Source organism: Callithrix jacchus, chromosome 3 (genome assembly GCF_049354715.1).
Source record: "Callithrix jacchus isolate 240 chromosome 3, calJac240_pri, whole genome shotgun sequence".
Classification (NCBI taxonomy): Eukaryota; Metazoa; Chordata; class Mammalia; order Primates; family Cebidae; genus Callithrix; species Callithrix jacchus.
Window position 1 is genome coordinate 50,482,464 of NC_133504.1, and position 15,790 is coordinate 50,498,253.

Sequence of the window (15,790 nt, forward strand, 5' to 3'; positions counted from 1 at the left end):
ACTCATGAGTGAGGCATGAAACATTTCAGGGTTATTTTGCATTATCTGTAGGGAGTTGGTCTTGCTAATCCAATGCATTAAGATAAGATTCATTGAAACATTTATAAAGGCAGTTAGAGTAGATCTAATCAGCAGAGAGGACTAGGAGTGAAACAGAAATCCTATCTGTCAGTCACTTTCTCCGCTTTAGCAATTACTTAGCCTTTCTGTTCCTTGCCTTTCTTTTCTGTTAAATGGGGTTACTGCTTTGGCTTGTAGTAGAAGGCTAATGGCATCCTGGAGGAATCTTATATATGAAAATCATTGTCAGCATTGAGCCTTCTTGCAAGCAGGCAGATATATATTTTTTAGCCTCCTGACTGGTGTGCTTTCTGAGAAGTAGTAACAGCTACTTCTCCCGCTTTGACAGATGAAAGAACAGAAGTATAGCAGCAGCAAGAAATTCTATGTCTCTACTCTTCTACTGTATCTACCTTTTAGTATTAGTCTTATCTTCCAGATTGGGTGAGAGTTCTTAGGAGGTAGAAAGAGTTGACTGTGTTTCTTTTAAGCTTCCATAAAACTTGTGAAATGTACCTTGTGAGATTTCCCTAGATTTTTGTGTAACTTAGAATTTTCTAATTTAACCCTGGTGACCTGCAAATTGTCTTTATTTTTACCTCTCTGACCAAAAGGGCCCTTTTAATAGGTTAGCAGTGATTTTTAGTCACCAGTCCCAGCGGCCAGTTCTCAGTTCTTATCCTCCATGACTGATACCTTAGTCACTCATCTCCAGATTCCTTCTGCTTCCCTGATGCTCATCTCTCCTGATTTTCTTTCCACACCTCTCATCACTTCTTATTTTCTTCTTGTCTGGTTCCTTTTCTATCCCAATGGTATCTTCGAGAGATCTGATCTAACCGTGTTAGCCCTGCTAGATTCCTGTTTCTGAATTTTTCTTCTCTCTATAGCTAAAGCCATATGACCCCCATCTTTAGGTTTGACTATGCCTCAGACATCAGGGCCAGTCCTATTCTTGGGGAGAATTATTTACATAACTCCAGTTTAACATGCTGTGGCACTATATTACTACCTTTGCTGATAGGCTGCCTGATCTTGAGCACAGAATACCCTGCCTTGGAATCAAAGCATGTGCTTAATTTTACTATTACCAACTTAATGGTCTCAGTAAGTCCTGGACCTCACTGGCTTTTGATTTCCTCATCCAGGAGCAATAATATTTGTATTCTCATTTCATAGGATTGCTTACTTGATGTAAGGGAACATATCAAGTAAGCATCAGCATTATCATCATTGCAGAGGTTTGTCACTGATGAAATAACTGGGTTTTCTCAGTCAATATTATTGCTGTCAAAAGAACTTGATCTTCTAAGTTTGCTCATTCATTCACTTCATTTATTTATTCGAAAGCATGTTGAGTGCTTACAATAACTTGCTGTATATACATAGTACATTTATAGAATTTTTAGTTCAGTAAGAGATGTAAAACAGATAAGCAATAAATTACAGCATAAGATGATTTGTGTTTGAATAAACTTAATAAACTGGATAATTTCAGTTTACTAGTTTGCATTATAGGTCTTCAGTTTGTTTTGTTTTTGGACTAGAGTGACAAGATCTGGGCTTGCTACAACCTCTGCCTCCCGGATTCACACAGTTCTCCTGCCTCAGCCTCCCGAGTAGCTGGGATTACAGGCACATACCACCACACCCAGCTAATTTTTTGTACTTTTAGTAGAGATGGGGTTACACTATGTTGGCCAGATTGGTCTCGAACTCTTAACCTCATGATTCACCTGCCTCAGCCTCCCAAAGTGTTGGGATTATAGGCATGAGCCACCATGCCCAGCCAGTTGCTTTTTTGTGTAAGTATTTTCTGTTATAACCTGATATCCCCAAGATAGCCCCTTTGGGAATTAAAGAGTGTGGGGAGCCAAATTAGTAATTAAAAGATTACTTTGAGAGTTTAGAACTAGATAAAGGGCACTGAACAGATTTATAGGATGTTTCTCTGAAACAGTAAAGTCTAGAAAAGCATCCCAGCTCCATTCTAATAAACTGCAAAAAACAAAACAAAACAAAAGCTACAAAAACAATCAGGTATCGTATCTCTCTTAAACAGTTCTATATAAACATTAAAAATGTGTTATCAACCTAATTCTCCTTCTTCAGTATCAGAATATCTGCATGTATGATGACTAGCAAAACATTTTTTGATAATTTGGTTTATTCTGATTAGTTATATTTTAAATATTAGACTTCCTTTTTAGAGAGGCACTAATCTAAACAATAACACACTTCTAACTTTTCTTTTAGCTAATCTAATCTATTTAATGTTTATATTTTTGCATCTTATTATAGAGAATTTGATTATTTTTACCTTTATTTTCAAATTCTGGGCATGTGCCTTTTTCCAGTTCTGTAGCTTATTTGTGCACCAACCACATACTAGTTACACAAGTATTTGTGTATTTTTATGAAGTTGTTATTCTTGAAAATAGAAGATATATTCTCAATATTTACTAAATCATGGAGTTATGAAAATATCAATAAATTAAACCTCAGAAGACTTCTTCTTTTGGCTCCATCCCTAACTAGCTCTGTGATCTTGGATAGTCTTTTCTTCAGCTTTTTAATCAATTGGATGTAGGCATAGTTGTTTTAGATGAAAATATTTTTGGGACAAAAACATTAGACCCATGTAAATGAGAGGAGATATTCTGTCACTTTCAACTGTTTGCTTTTTGGTGAAATATGATCTATTTTTATTGCATTAAATGTAGATCTTGATGCTTTCTCAACTAATTCTCTTTTTATATTAAGATGTTTAGCATCTATCAGACTGTTTATTAAGAACATGGCTAGCTGGGCGTGGTGGCCCACACCTGTAATCCCAGCATTTTGGGAGGCCAAGACGCGTGGATTGCTTCCGCTCAGGAGTTCCAGACCAGCCTGGGTGACATGGGGAAACCTCATCTCTCCAAGAAAATACAAAAACATTTAGCTAAGCATAGTGGTGTGCGCCTGTGGTTCCAACTTCTTGGGAGCTTGAAGTGGGAAGATCGGTTGTATTGGGGAGGTGGAGGTTGTAGTGAGCCAAGATACTGCCAACACATTCCCGCCTGGGTGAAAGAGTGAGATCGTATCTCAAAAAAAAAAAAAAAATATATATATATATATATATATTTATGGACCGTGTATAGGCCAAAGGAGTCAGGTTTAATCTGTATTGCATTGCTACAAACTTTAGAACTGATTCTGTTAAACTTTACTTACATTATCAAGTCATCAGGTTATGTCTTTCTAAGTATCTAATATCCTGCTTAGTGCAATGAGATTTTCAAGCATATGATTCATGGCCAAGAACACTTGGATACAAACAAATGGTTTGAATATATTGAGTGGGCTGAGCTGCATTCTAATCAAGTGTCAAGATATTGGCCTTGCAGGTCCGTCTGAATGAAGGCTGACTGGTCTTCTTTTCCTTCCTTCCTTCCTTCCTTCCTTCCTTCCTTCCTTCCTTCCTTCCTTCCTTCCTTCCTCCCTCCCTCCCTCCCTCCCTCCCTCTCTCCCTCCTTCCCTCCCCTCCCCTCCCTCCATCTCCCTCCCTCCCTCCCTCCCTCCCTCCCTCCCTCCCTTCCTTCCTTCCTTCCTTCCTTCCTTCCTTCCTTCCTTCCTTCCTTCCTTCCTTCCTTCCCTTCCTTTCCATACAATGAACAGGTAGAAACTGAAAAGTTTTCCAAAATATAGCTACTCTGTGTGTAATCACTCTTTCTTCTTTCTTTCCCTCCCCTTTTCTCCCACGTCCCTCCACCTTTTTTCTTTTCTTCTCTTCCTTTCCTTCTCTCCAATTTTGGAAAAATAATGCCAATCATTATTCACTAAATTGATTTTGTGACCAGAGCTTGAAAAACGTTATCCTAAACTCTAAAGTATATTTGCCATTCATATTTCCTCTTGAGTCAGCTCCTTTGTTTCTCTTGACGAACTTTTTTGCCTTTAGCATATGTTCCGGGGGATTTCTGGACACCTGTTACTGACAGTTCCTTTGGTGTTGGTCTCCAGGCTATTTCAAGGACTTTGTCTTCTGCTGAATTCTGCTGCATTCTGCTGCTGCTTGTGGTCAGCTCACCTAATCTGTGTCAGCTCCTATAATAAAGACCTTCTCATCCCCCATATTTGGTTGCTGAAGCCTTTCCCAACAGTCAAGGCCCAGCTCAAATATAGTTTTCCTCTCAAAAAGCTGTTGTAGATGCCAGTCAGAATTAGTTTTTTCTTCTTTTCATAATACTTTGTTTGTACTTCTGTGTGACACTCACCCTTAATCATATATATTTTTTGCATATATTTGGCTCCCCAATCTGAATTTTCTTTGTGGGAACTACTTTTCCTTTGTATCTTTTTAATGCAGTGTAGGAGTAGCCTTAATAAAAATGGCAAAAAAAAAAAAAAGTCTTGGGGAAGCTGGAGAATGATCCAGTTTCCTCCTAGTCATATCGCGGTTGAAGTAATATCCACAACTGTAGGTTCTCCATCTCTCTTTCCAGGATCCTTTCATGTATTTACTGTACTAAAATAAAGAGGGAATAGAATTAAATATTAGTTCCAGTTAGGAGAGCCTATTGTGGGAATTATTTAGAGTTTATTCTTAAGTGTTTCTCATTTACTGATTCTTCAAATATGGACCCTGAGAAGATGTTATGATGAAGTTCAGTCTCATTACAGTTGCCAAAAGTTTACACTGGTTTGAAAACGGTACACCTTCTATCAAATAGGCAAACCATGGTAATTTAACTCTGACAAACAGCCTGGGAAACTAACAACATGAGATAAAATATTTATTTATGGTTATTTACACTAATCTTTGTTTAAATGAATGATGATATTCTACAAAAAATGCTTTGGACTTTTGTGGCCCTCTAGTAATCCATTAGACCGATTATACCTAACTCTCATTTGAGGTGAGTCTGTCAAAATAAGCCATCATGAATACTCATTGCATTTGTGCAATCAACTTGTTGGCATGTATGTGTTCTTTTTGTTCCTTTGAAGTTAGATATTTCTGGTTCCCTATTATTATTTAATTGCCAACTATTTTGTAGTGTTTGCATACTTGCTCTTAAGGGTAGGCTACATAGTCACATTTTGGCATGAGAAATGAGAACTGGCAGTGTAATTTAAAAATAATCTATCATGCTCAGTCAGTCTATAAAGGGAGACATGAATTCTTTTGGCTTACTGTCATCTTTTTGTAGATAACAAAAAAAAATACAGAAGTTTTGTTGGAGGAATTATGTAGCTCCCTTGAAAAAAAATTTATTTTCAAATTGTGTTTGAAAACATATCAAAGATAATAAATAAATAAATAAATAAATGAGATGATGGACATCCTAATTACCCTTATCTGCTTATTATACATTGTACATATCAAAATATGTACCCCATGAATATGTAAAATTATTTGTTAATAAAAAATAAAATATTGAAAAAATCAGAGGCTAAAAAAAAAAGAGCCTACTTTAAGAAACAGTTTGCCTGTGGTCAATAAAGTTTTACAACTTCAGGCTCAATTGATAATAAAGGGACCAGTAGAGAAGGAGGAAAGCTGTTAATTAAATTAGAAGCTTGTTTGCTAAGTAGAGGAGTCTTTTACTGTTGAGTGGGAAAAGCCTAGTCTCAGGTTTTACAAAGCCTCTTAGAGATGTGAAGGAATGTTAGCACTTTTCTGATTTCTGATCCAGAAGGGAAAAAACAGTACAGCAGAAGGATGGAATAACTCAGGACTGTTCTGATGCACAATTCTAGGAGGGACTTTTAAGCTGTGGGCAGTTTCTTTGCCCTGCGTGGATTTAGTGAGCTGCTACTCCTTGCACAGTAAGGGATGACCACAATCACAATAAGCTATTGCCATCAAAATAGTAAGATTAGCCAGTGCGTGCAATGTGTCAGTTCTTGTTCTCAGTGCTTTACGTATTTTAATTTCGTTACTTTTTTGAGACAGGTATTACTATCCCCATTTGCAGATGAGAAAACTGACACAAAAAGAGATTAGGCAACTTGTCTACAGAGCACAAACAAGGAAGAGTGAAGATATCAACTCAGGCACTCTGGCTTCAATGCCTGTGCTCCTCACCCTCCCTTCTCTGCTTTTCTCTGTTAACGCTGGAGGTAGAACAGACTGCCTCAGTCCACAGAAGGCTTAGTGCGGGAACCACTTATGTAGAAACAAATAAAGGCTGTGTTCAGATTAGTGATTCCTAAGAAGTTATGGGTGTATTGATACTGGAAGCCTTCTTTCAGGAAGTTTTCCCCTTTTCTGTAGTAGGGCCCTGTGGTACCACCCCATCAAGGCACATTTGGCACAGACTATTAAAAATGGCTGTGTATCTTATTGAAACTTTCATTAGATGGCAGGGAATGTGTGTTTCTTATTCACAGTTGTATCCTCTGTATCTAGTGCAGTATTTGGCAAATATCAGGGGCACAGGAAAATATTTGAATAAATTAATATTTCTGAAGAAATTTGTCTAGCTTTAAAAGTGTACTGATTTAAATATGTATTATTAAGGCAGTAATTCATATTTAGTTAAACTTTGTCCTATATTAAACTTTTATAGAAAAATCAAGATACCTAATAGGTTATATCTTGTGGCATTTTTGCTTCTCTCAGTTATTCACGCCTATTCTGCTTTGTCTAAGCTTTAACAGCCACAGCCTGTGGTAGCAACCCCCAAAATAGCTGGCATAATGCCTGGAAGGAAATAAGACTTCAAATGCTTAGAAGGAAATAAAAGACTTCTATAGGATTGATCTGGCCTGGAAGAAAATAAAAGACTCCTAAAGGGCTAATTGTGCATTTTTAAAATCTATTAAGTGATGAAAAACAAACACAGAAATCTTAGTAGCTGAATGAGACTTTTAGTGTTTTTTCCCCCCCCTCCTTAACTTTGGATGATCTGAAATCATCTAGTCAGGTAAATATCTCATGTGGGGAAAATGATTTGAACATCAGAAGACATTAAGAGATGCTCAGTAAATATTTTTTTCCAAACAAATGATGAAGTATATTTCTTTTCCTTATTTAAAATAAGTGGTGATTTCTCCATGTAAGTTTCAGTGTATATATAGAATTCAAATATATTTGAGTATACTTCTTCAGATCATCTCCTATTACGGTAAATAAAATTGTTGTGCATATCTTATGAAATGCTTTTACCTATATTTTTATTTATTTTTTCTTTTGGGGCAGGGTCTCACTCTGTCAGCAAGGCAGAAGTACAGTGGTATGATCATGGCTCGCTGTAGCCTTGACCTCCCAGGCTCAAGCAGTCCTTCTGCCTCACTGTCATGAGTAGCTGGGATTACAGGAGTGTGCCACCATGTTTGAGTACCTTTAAAAAACATTTTTGTAGAGGCAGATTTCCATTTTGTTTCCCAGACTGATCTCGAATACCTGGGCTGTAGCAATCCTCCTACCTCAGCCTCCTGAGCAGCTGGGACTCAAGGCAGGCACAACTATGCCTGTCTACTTTAAAAAAAATATTTGTAGAAAAAGTGTCTCACTGTGTTGCTCAGGCTGGTCTCCACCTCCTGGGCTCAAACAGTCCTCCTACCTCAGCCTCCTAAAATGCTGAGATTACAGGGGTGAGCTGCCATATCCGGCCTACGTTTTTCTATCTTTAACGTCCATACAATTGTATGAAGTACATAGGACTGGTTTTATATTATTATGATTTTGTAGTTGGGAAAATATGGATTGAGAGGTGAGATGACTTGTCTAAAATCCCACAGGTGGGAAGTCATGGATTCCTTCTTCAGGATACTTTCATCCTATTGTGCATTATTTCAAGCAAAACAACAAAGAGCCAGAAATCAACTGTGTAAGATCTAGATCTTATATTGGCTCCTCATGAAAGTTGGATGGCTTGATATTTTTCTGAGGGGTGATTGTTCGTGTACTATTAGCTGAAAACAACTTATTGAGCACTTGTACTTTATAGAGCACTGAGTTAATATTCTGAGAAGTAGGGAGCTCTAGGGTACAAGGAAGCCGAAACCTGATTTGTTTTCACAGAGGTTGGTAATGAAATGCGGGGAGGGGGGGAATTGACGGAAACATAAACAACATGTGAGTGTAAAAGAGCAAGTCAGGTAAGGAGAGGGCAGGGAGGTGTCTGGAGCTTGAGTCAGGCCCACGGGTCCTGACTGGAAAGTTGGCTCTTGGAAGTGATAGGTTTTCAAGTTCTCTAACAGTGGCTAGGCCATTATTTTTGAAAAGCCTCTCTTGTGTGGTGAAGGTACCCAAACCGGCTGAAAAATACAAGAGAATGGGTCTAGTGGAGGAGGTTCTGCTTATGAATTCTGTTCCGGGGGCCTGGTCAATGGAAGAGGATTACCTGCATTGGGAGCGGGAGAGCAAGCTGGCTGAGGAAGCAATTGCAGTTTGGCTGACAATTTGACTAAAACGTTGCTTCCTTATGGTGAGTTGGTGGCAGAATTATTGCATTGCTGTGCCCCATAATAATGACATCTAAATGGATAACCAAACACTGGTTGATATGGATGGGCCAGGGGCACAGGCTAAGCCTGTGTGTCCTGCATCACTGGCAGTTGTAGAGTTAAAAGAGAAGACTACCATTTCCCTAGACACAGGGGATTCTCCCTGTTCATCTCAGTAACTCCTATTCCTTGTAGGATGAGAAGGTGAAAGCAAAGCCGAGGCTTTCCTGTACACCTCAAACATAAAATAACTTTTGTCCTGAATTTATTTTGGTACCATGAACCCAAACTCTACCAGGAAGCCAATCCCACCCAGGAAAACAGCCACAAATATATCCCATTCTAACAAATGTTAAAAGTGGTATCTGGAACTGCAAGACACCATACACAAATTTTTTTCAAAATTTATTTGTTTAGATAACAGGGAAAACAATTAACTGCAATGTTAGAAACCTTATTGGTATATACCTACTTTCTCCCCTGAATTCACATTATTGACTAGGTCATATAACATATTTCCTGGCAATAAATATGTTGCTTGTTAAAGATAGCTTGTTAAATAATTAAATTAATGTGTGTGAACATGTTTTATAAATTACAAAACATTATTTTCAAAACATTTTTGAAATAACACTATGTTATTGCTATTAAAAGGCTAGATTTAATAAATTATAACTGGAAAGTCTATTGAACGTGGTTAATTGGTAATAAATTAATCCTTGCTCTCAAGAGCTTATTTGAATGACCCACAGTTTCTAGTTGAGTATTGAATTGTCTTATTGAATGTTGTGTTGTTACTTTGGAAGTTACGAGTTAAATGTGATACGTTTCACCTTAGTTTAGAAAACCATAGTTTTATCACGATACCTGAAAAAAGATTTAGTATTTTCTCTTTTTCTTAAGTTGCTTCACACATTGTTTTACTTCATAAGGCTGGGAAGAAAAAAATGCCATTAATAGTCTACTTTTACTTTGATTTTTAAAATCTTCATTTTTAAAAAATCTCTATTTTTAAAATTCATACCTCTCTCTTCTGAGCTTCTTGCCTGCTCTCTCCTGCCTTTTCTCTCCTTTTCGTTCATCATTGTCACTCCTTATCTATTCTGGTGAATTTTAATTCTTTAACCAACCAGGTCTTCACCTTGCTAGACTCTTTAGAAGGACCCTGCGTGGTCTGCTGGCCCTTGTGTTATTGTCACCATCCTGATTGCTGTCATCATCATAGTCTCTTTCTCTGGGTATAACTGTTTTTCAGCCCAGAGTGGGACTTTCTCTTGGATTTCCAAATCTTGAACCTGGACTTATATGTGCTTTCCTGATACTGTGTCTTCTTCCAGAAGCCGTCGTAGTTGGACTATCTGCTCTGGCAGTAATAAATACTCTCTGAAGATCATTTAGGACAGGAGATTACCTTGAACACCAGCTCTTTGTATAGTAGGCATTCCCAGGGTCCACTGGGACTCCCTAAGGAATTCTGTCCTCAACACCAAGGTGTTAGGAAGTTTCTTCCAAACTATGTGACCTAATTTTACTGTGACCACAAGCTCCATTCCAAAGCTTGCTGCTGCTGTCATGCCCCTTTGGGACTTTCTGCTAGGTGGCTACCTACTCTTTAAAGTCCTCCTTCCAGAGTCCCCTCAAAATGAATTACTACAGCTTGATTTGGATATTGTAAAAGCCAAGGAGATAAATGGTCAGCAGAGAGTGGCTATATCTATAACTCAGAAATCTATAGTCACAGTCAAATAAGATAATCTTCTTTAACTCCCTTCTGTGTGACTCTGTACAAATAATTCTCCATTTGATATGGGAGACAGACACAATAGGAAATTGGTTTGGTCATCCTAAGTTTTACTGTTTTGCTTCTTTTCCTACATTTTTTTCCCCAGTGGGTAAAAGCAATGAGGTGGGATGGTAGAAAATCATTAACTTTATATGCTATGTTCTGGTCCCGACATTTGACTCTGTCTAAGGCAAGACAGAATGTTAACTCATTGGTAGGTAGGATCTGCCTGTATTATTATTAAGTACTCAATTCATATTTAAGGAAATAAAATAAATTTGTTGCAAGAAAATTATTTTCTGTATCTATCTTTTAAATTGGGCTTGATTTTCTCAAATTGATCTAATTTAAAATTTCTTATTTTCATCTTGATGACCTCTCAATAACTCCCACTCTTATCTGATTTATGCTAGTCTGATAGCAGTAATAGGGATAACTTTGTTTCCCTTTTATTTAATAAAAAACATACTTACCTACAATAGCATAAATCCCATATCTGGGACAATTTTATTACCTGTTGTCTTCATATGTACATTAGATTTCTAGACTTTTTTTTAAACCATAAATATCTGTTACTTTGTATCCACTGACCTACATCTCCCCATTTCTTCCTTTGTCCTTTCCGCAGTAACCATCATTTTGTTCTCTATATGTTTGAATTTTTAAAAAAATTTTAGATTTCACATATGAGATTATGCAATGTTGTTCTTTTTATGTTTGATAGACCTATAGCCTATCACCTAGGCTGGAGTGCAGTGGCAGGATGATAGTTCACTGTAGCCTTGAGCTCCTGGGCTCAAGCAGCCCTGCTGCCTCAGCCTCCTGAGTAGCTGGAACTATAGACACATGCCACCATGCCTTGCTAATTTAAAAAAATATTTTTGTAGAAACAAGGTATCACTATGTTGCCCAAGCTGTTCTTAAGCTCCTGGCCTTAAGCAATCCTCCTGCCTTGGCCTCCCAAAATGTTAGAATTACATGTGTGAGCCCCTACCCTTCGCCTGATTTTTTTTCATTATTAAAAGTGGGTATTGAAGTTCATTACTGTTATTGAATTGTTATCTATTTCTCCCTTCATATTAATTGATTCTTGCTTTATGTATTTAGAGGCTCCTGTGTTGGGTACATAAATATTTACTGTGGTCATATCCTCTTGATGAATTGGCCCTTTTATCATTTAATAATAACCTTCTTTGTCTCTTTGAACAGTTTTTGACTCAAAGTCTATTTTATCAGATATAAGTATAGCTACCCCTGCTCTTTTTTGGTTACCATTTATATGGAATATCTTCTATCATTTCACTTTCAGCTTATATGTCTTCTTAAAGCTCATGTATATCTCTTGTAGAAAGCTTATAGCTGGATCTGTTTTTTTTTTTTAAATACAATCATCTCTCTATGTCTTTTTAATTAGAGAATTTAATCCATTTACATTCAAGGTTATTAGAGATAGGTAAGGATTTACTATTACCTTTTGTTACTTGTTTTCTGCTTGTTTTGTTCTTTGTTCCTTTCTTCCTCTCTTGTCTTCCTTTGTGATTTGATCATTTTCTGTGTTACTATACTTTGATTTCTTTCTCTTTATTGTTGTATATATGATGTAGGGTTTTTTTGTGTGTGTATAGTTACCATGAGGTTTAGATAAAACATTTTATAAAATACTGTTATAAGTTAATAACAATTTAACTTCTGTCACATACAAGAACTTTAGCCATTTACCTATTTATGTTTTTAGTCTCAAAATTTACATCTTCTAATACTGTGTATTCCTTAACATCTTATTATAGCTTTAGTTAATTTTTACCCTTTTGACTTTTAACCTTCATCCTTCATACTAGAAATATGTATGATTTGCACAGCATCACTACAGTGTTGGAGTATTCTAGATTTGTTTCTATATTTACCTCTACTGGGAAGTTTTATATTTTCATATGTATTCATGATAGTAATTATTTCATTTCCACTTGAGAAACTCTTTTTAGCATTTCTTGTAAGACAGGTCTAGTGGTAATGAATTCCCTTAGCTTTTGCTTGTCTATGAAAAACTTTCTCCTTCCTTTTTGAAAAGACAGCTTTGGGGATACAGTATTCTTGGTTGTCAGCTTTTTTTCTTTCAGTACTTTGAATATATCATTCCACTCTCTGTTGGCCTATACGGTTTCTCCTGAGAAATCTACTGATAGTCAAATGGGGACTCCCTTATGTGTGACTTAACTTTTGCTGCTTTTAAGGTTTTGTTTTTGTCTTTGACTTTTGACAGTTTGATTATAATGCCCCTGGGAGAAGTTTTCTGTGGATTCAGTCAATTTGGGAACTTTGAGCTTCGTAGATTTAGATATCTGTATCTCTCCCAAGGGTTGGAAAGTTTTTAGCATTCTCTGTTTCTTCTCCTCTGGAATTCCCATAATGCCAAAAATCTCTTTGCTTAGTGGCATCCCATGAGTCCCATAGGCTGTCTTCAGTCTTTTTCCTTTTTATCTTATTTTTTCTACTGACTAACTTCTAAAGTTCTTTCTTCAACTTCACAGATTATTTCTTCTGCTCAATGTAGTCTGCTATTGAGGCTCTATAGTTCATTTTTTATTTTATTGATTGAAGTCTTCAGCTTCAAGATTTCTTTACTTTTTATATCTGTTTCTTTATGAATTTGTTATTCAGATAATGAATTATTTTCCTGATTTCATTAAATTGTCCGTTTGTATTCCCTTATATCTTGCTGAGTTTCTTAAGATCATTATTTTAAAATTCCTCTTCAGATAATTAGTAAATTTCTCTTTCTGTTGCATCAATTGCTAGAGAATTATTTAGTTCCTTTGGTTGTATCATTCTTCCTTTCTTTTTCATGTGCCTTGTGTTTTTGCATTGATGTCCATGCATCTGATGGTGCAATCACCTCTTCCACACTTTATAGAGTGGCTTTCATTGGGGAAGACTTGTCCCTGAAGATGAGCCTAAAGGTGCTAGTTGGTCAGATTATAGAGGCTCTAGTTTTGTATTGGTGCAGTGCTGAAATCTTTGTGCAGCTTCTGTAGCTGTGATCAATATTAGTAATGGTTGCAGATGCCTCTATGGTCTATGCTGCAGGAGTTCATGGCAGTAGCAGGGTTTCACAGCTTGTTAGGGCAAAGGCTTTAGGGATTTTTCTGTTTTTGTTTTTAGTCTTAGCTGAGAGGATCTCTTTGGGTGTTGGGTCTGCATAGCTCACAGGCAGCCACAGCAGCATTGGTATTCATGGCACAAGTGCTGAGGGCAGCTGTGGATCCAGGTTCTTGGACTCAGGATCTTTTGAGATTACTATAGCACCTGGGACTTGAGGCACAGGTTCATTCTCCAAGGCATGATTGGATGCAGTTCTCCCACTAGGCTGGGGTCCGTTGCTCTGTAGCATACCCTAGCAGCCCAAACCCTGGGCTGAGATGCAGTTACAGTACTGCCCCTGCGGAGCAGGGCATAGTACTTGCATAACTCTTGGGAAGAAAGGGTGCTCCAGAGGCTCAGGCCCAGGGAACAGAGCACAGCTGCAATTTGGGACCTGGAGCCACTAGGGCACAGTGGCAACTCAGGCTCTGGGGGATGAGGTGACTGTGGACCTCGAAATGGTGGAACATGACCATAGCCCAGGTTCTGTGACACCAAGTGTAGCAGCAGCAGCAGCAGCAAGGACCCAGGAATGGTAAGATGCCACTTTGGCTTGTGGGGCATGTTGCAGTGCAGCAATGACATTACTCTCTGGAATGATGGGGTGCTTCAGCAGCTTGGACTGTGGGGGACTCATTTTGTTCCAGGTAGGTATGGCACTGTGCCTGTTTGGCCTGGGGAGCCATGGCTTACCCAAGGCTCTGAATCATTGGGATGGGAATTACTCTATCTGCTTATCTCCAGAAAGTGTGGGTACAGGAGTCAGGAGAGCCTCTATACTCTTGAGGGTGGGGTGCCACATCAGATGTAGTACCAAGAGGTACAACTGCTCTGGTGTGCTGGAGGATTGGCATCCCTGGGGGGCAGGATGCTTTGTCACCTCTGGGGTTGGGAGAATGCTACTCTAGTACTCCAGTGTACAGGAGACCTGAGGTTTCCTTCCCTTCTCTGTGCAGCCATCTCAGGTTTCTGCACTTTCCATGATTTCTGCTGTTCATTTGCTGTTCTGTCATGCTCTCCTTTGGTTATTATGGTAAAAACATAGTTTCTTATTCATTATTTTGGTCTTTTTCGTGGGGGAGAAAGATCCCTAGCAGCTACTTGTCAGTCATCTTGCTGACATCACTCCTCTGGTTGCTTTCTATTATCTACTTCACCTTCATCTTTAAAACAGAACCCCAACTTTTAACTGGGCACCCAGCTGAAATATCCTATTTATCTACTAGGCTTCCTGGTGTTCTATTTGGCCATGTGACTAACTTCTTGCTTTTAAGATATAAATGAAAGTATTTTATATTACATCCAGGTTGTCTCCTTAAATGGAAGTAGTACAGCCTTCATTTTTTCTTCCTCTGTCTGATTACTGGAATGTTGATTATTAGAGCTTGAAGAGCATTCTTGGCTCATCGGATAGCCTGTTACCAACAATGGAGCAGCAAGAATAGGACGTGGGGTCCTATTGACTATGGAGCTGCCATACCATCCGTGGATTGCCTACCTTGGAACAAATTTTACATGAAAGAAAAATGAACATCTCTCTTGTATAAGCTACTGTTTTTTGGGGGTAATTTTTTATATACAGCAAACTTTAACCACAATTTATATGAAGTATATAAGGTTAAAATTTTCAAATAATAGAATATAATAAAGGGCATTTAACACTGGAACTGTGCTAGATATAATTTAAAATAATGTGATATCTAGCAGGTACTGAATTACTGAATAGCTGAATTACTTTTTGGGTCTAATATAACTTAATAGCCTGTAGTGTTATAAAAAAATCTATTTGGTTGTCTTGAATTTTCTAACCTTTGGATTTTTTTAGAAATATAGGTTAATATTGAGAATAGTTTTGTTATTTAGCTGCAGTATACCTTATATTAATTAGAAAACTCAGACATCTAGGGGAGTTTTTGGAAACATTCTTTCTAGAATCTATTTTGTTAAAATATTCTGAGACAGATATTCTGCTTTTTTTGGTTTGTTTTTTGAATGTTGGTGATACCAATGTATGAATTAACATGTGATTATAATGCTTCTCATAAATTTTATTAATCTTTGGTCAAAGGGCAAAAGTCTAAATAAAAAGATCTTGGAATTTTTATTGTCTTTGGATTTTTTTTTTTTTGAGACGGAGTTTCGCTCTTGTTACCCAGGCTGGAGTGCAATGGCGAAATCTCGGCTCACCGCAACTTCCACCTCCTGGGTTCAGGCAATTCTCCTGCATCAGCCTCCTGAGTAGCTGGGATTACAGGCACGCACCACCATGCCCAGCTAATTTTTTGTATTTTTAGTAGAGACAGGGTTTCACCATGTTGACCGAGATGGTCTCGATCTCTTGACCTTGTGATCCACCCGCCTCAGCCTCCC

General features: G+C 37.7%; 1 protein-coding gene across 13 annotated transcripts in view; it reads left to right on the forward strand.

Annotated features, from left to right (window-relative positions):
- Positions 1-15,790, forward strand: part of SLC10A7 (solute carrier family 10 member 7) — a 291,318-nt gene that overhangs the window by 32,773 nt on the left and 242,755 nt on the right. Inside the window, exon 5 of one of the 13 annotated variants that reach the window (XM_035292874.3) lies at positions 8,298-11,544. The exons of the other annotated variants lie outside the window; for them this stretch is intronic. Coding sequence (XP_035148765.1) covers positions 8,298-8,459 — 162 coding nt within the window. The 3' untranslated portion in view covers positions 8,460-11,544. Of the gene's footprint in view, positions 1-8,297; positions 11,545-15,790 lie in introns of those variants that run through there. 13 annotated transcript variants of the gene reach the window in all.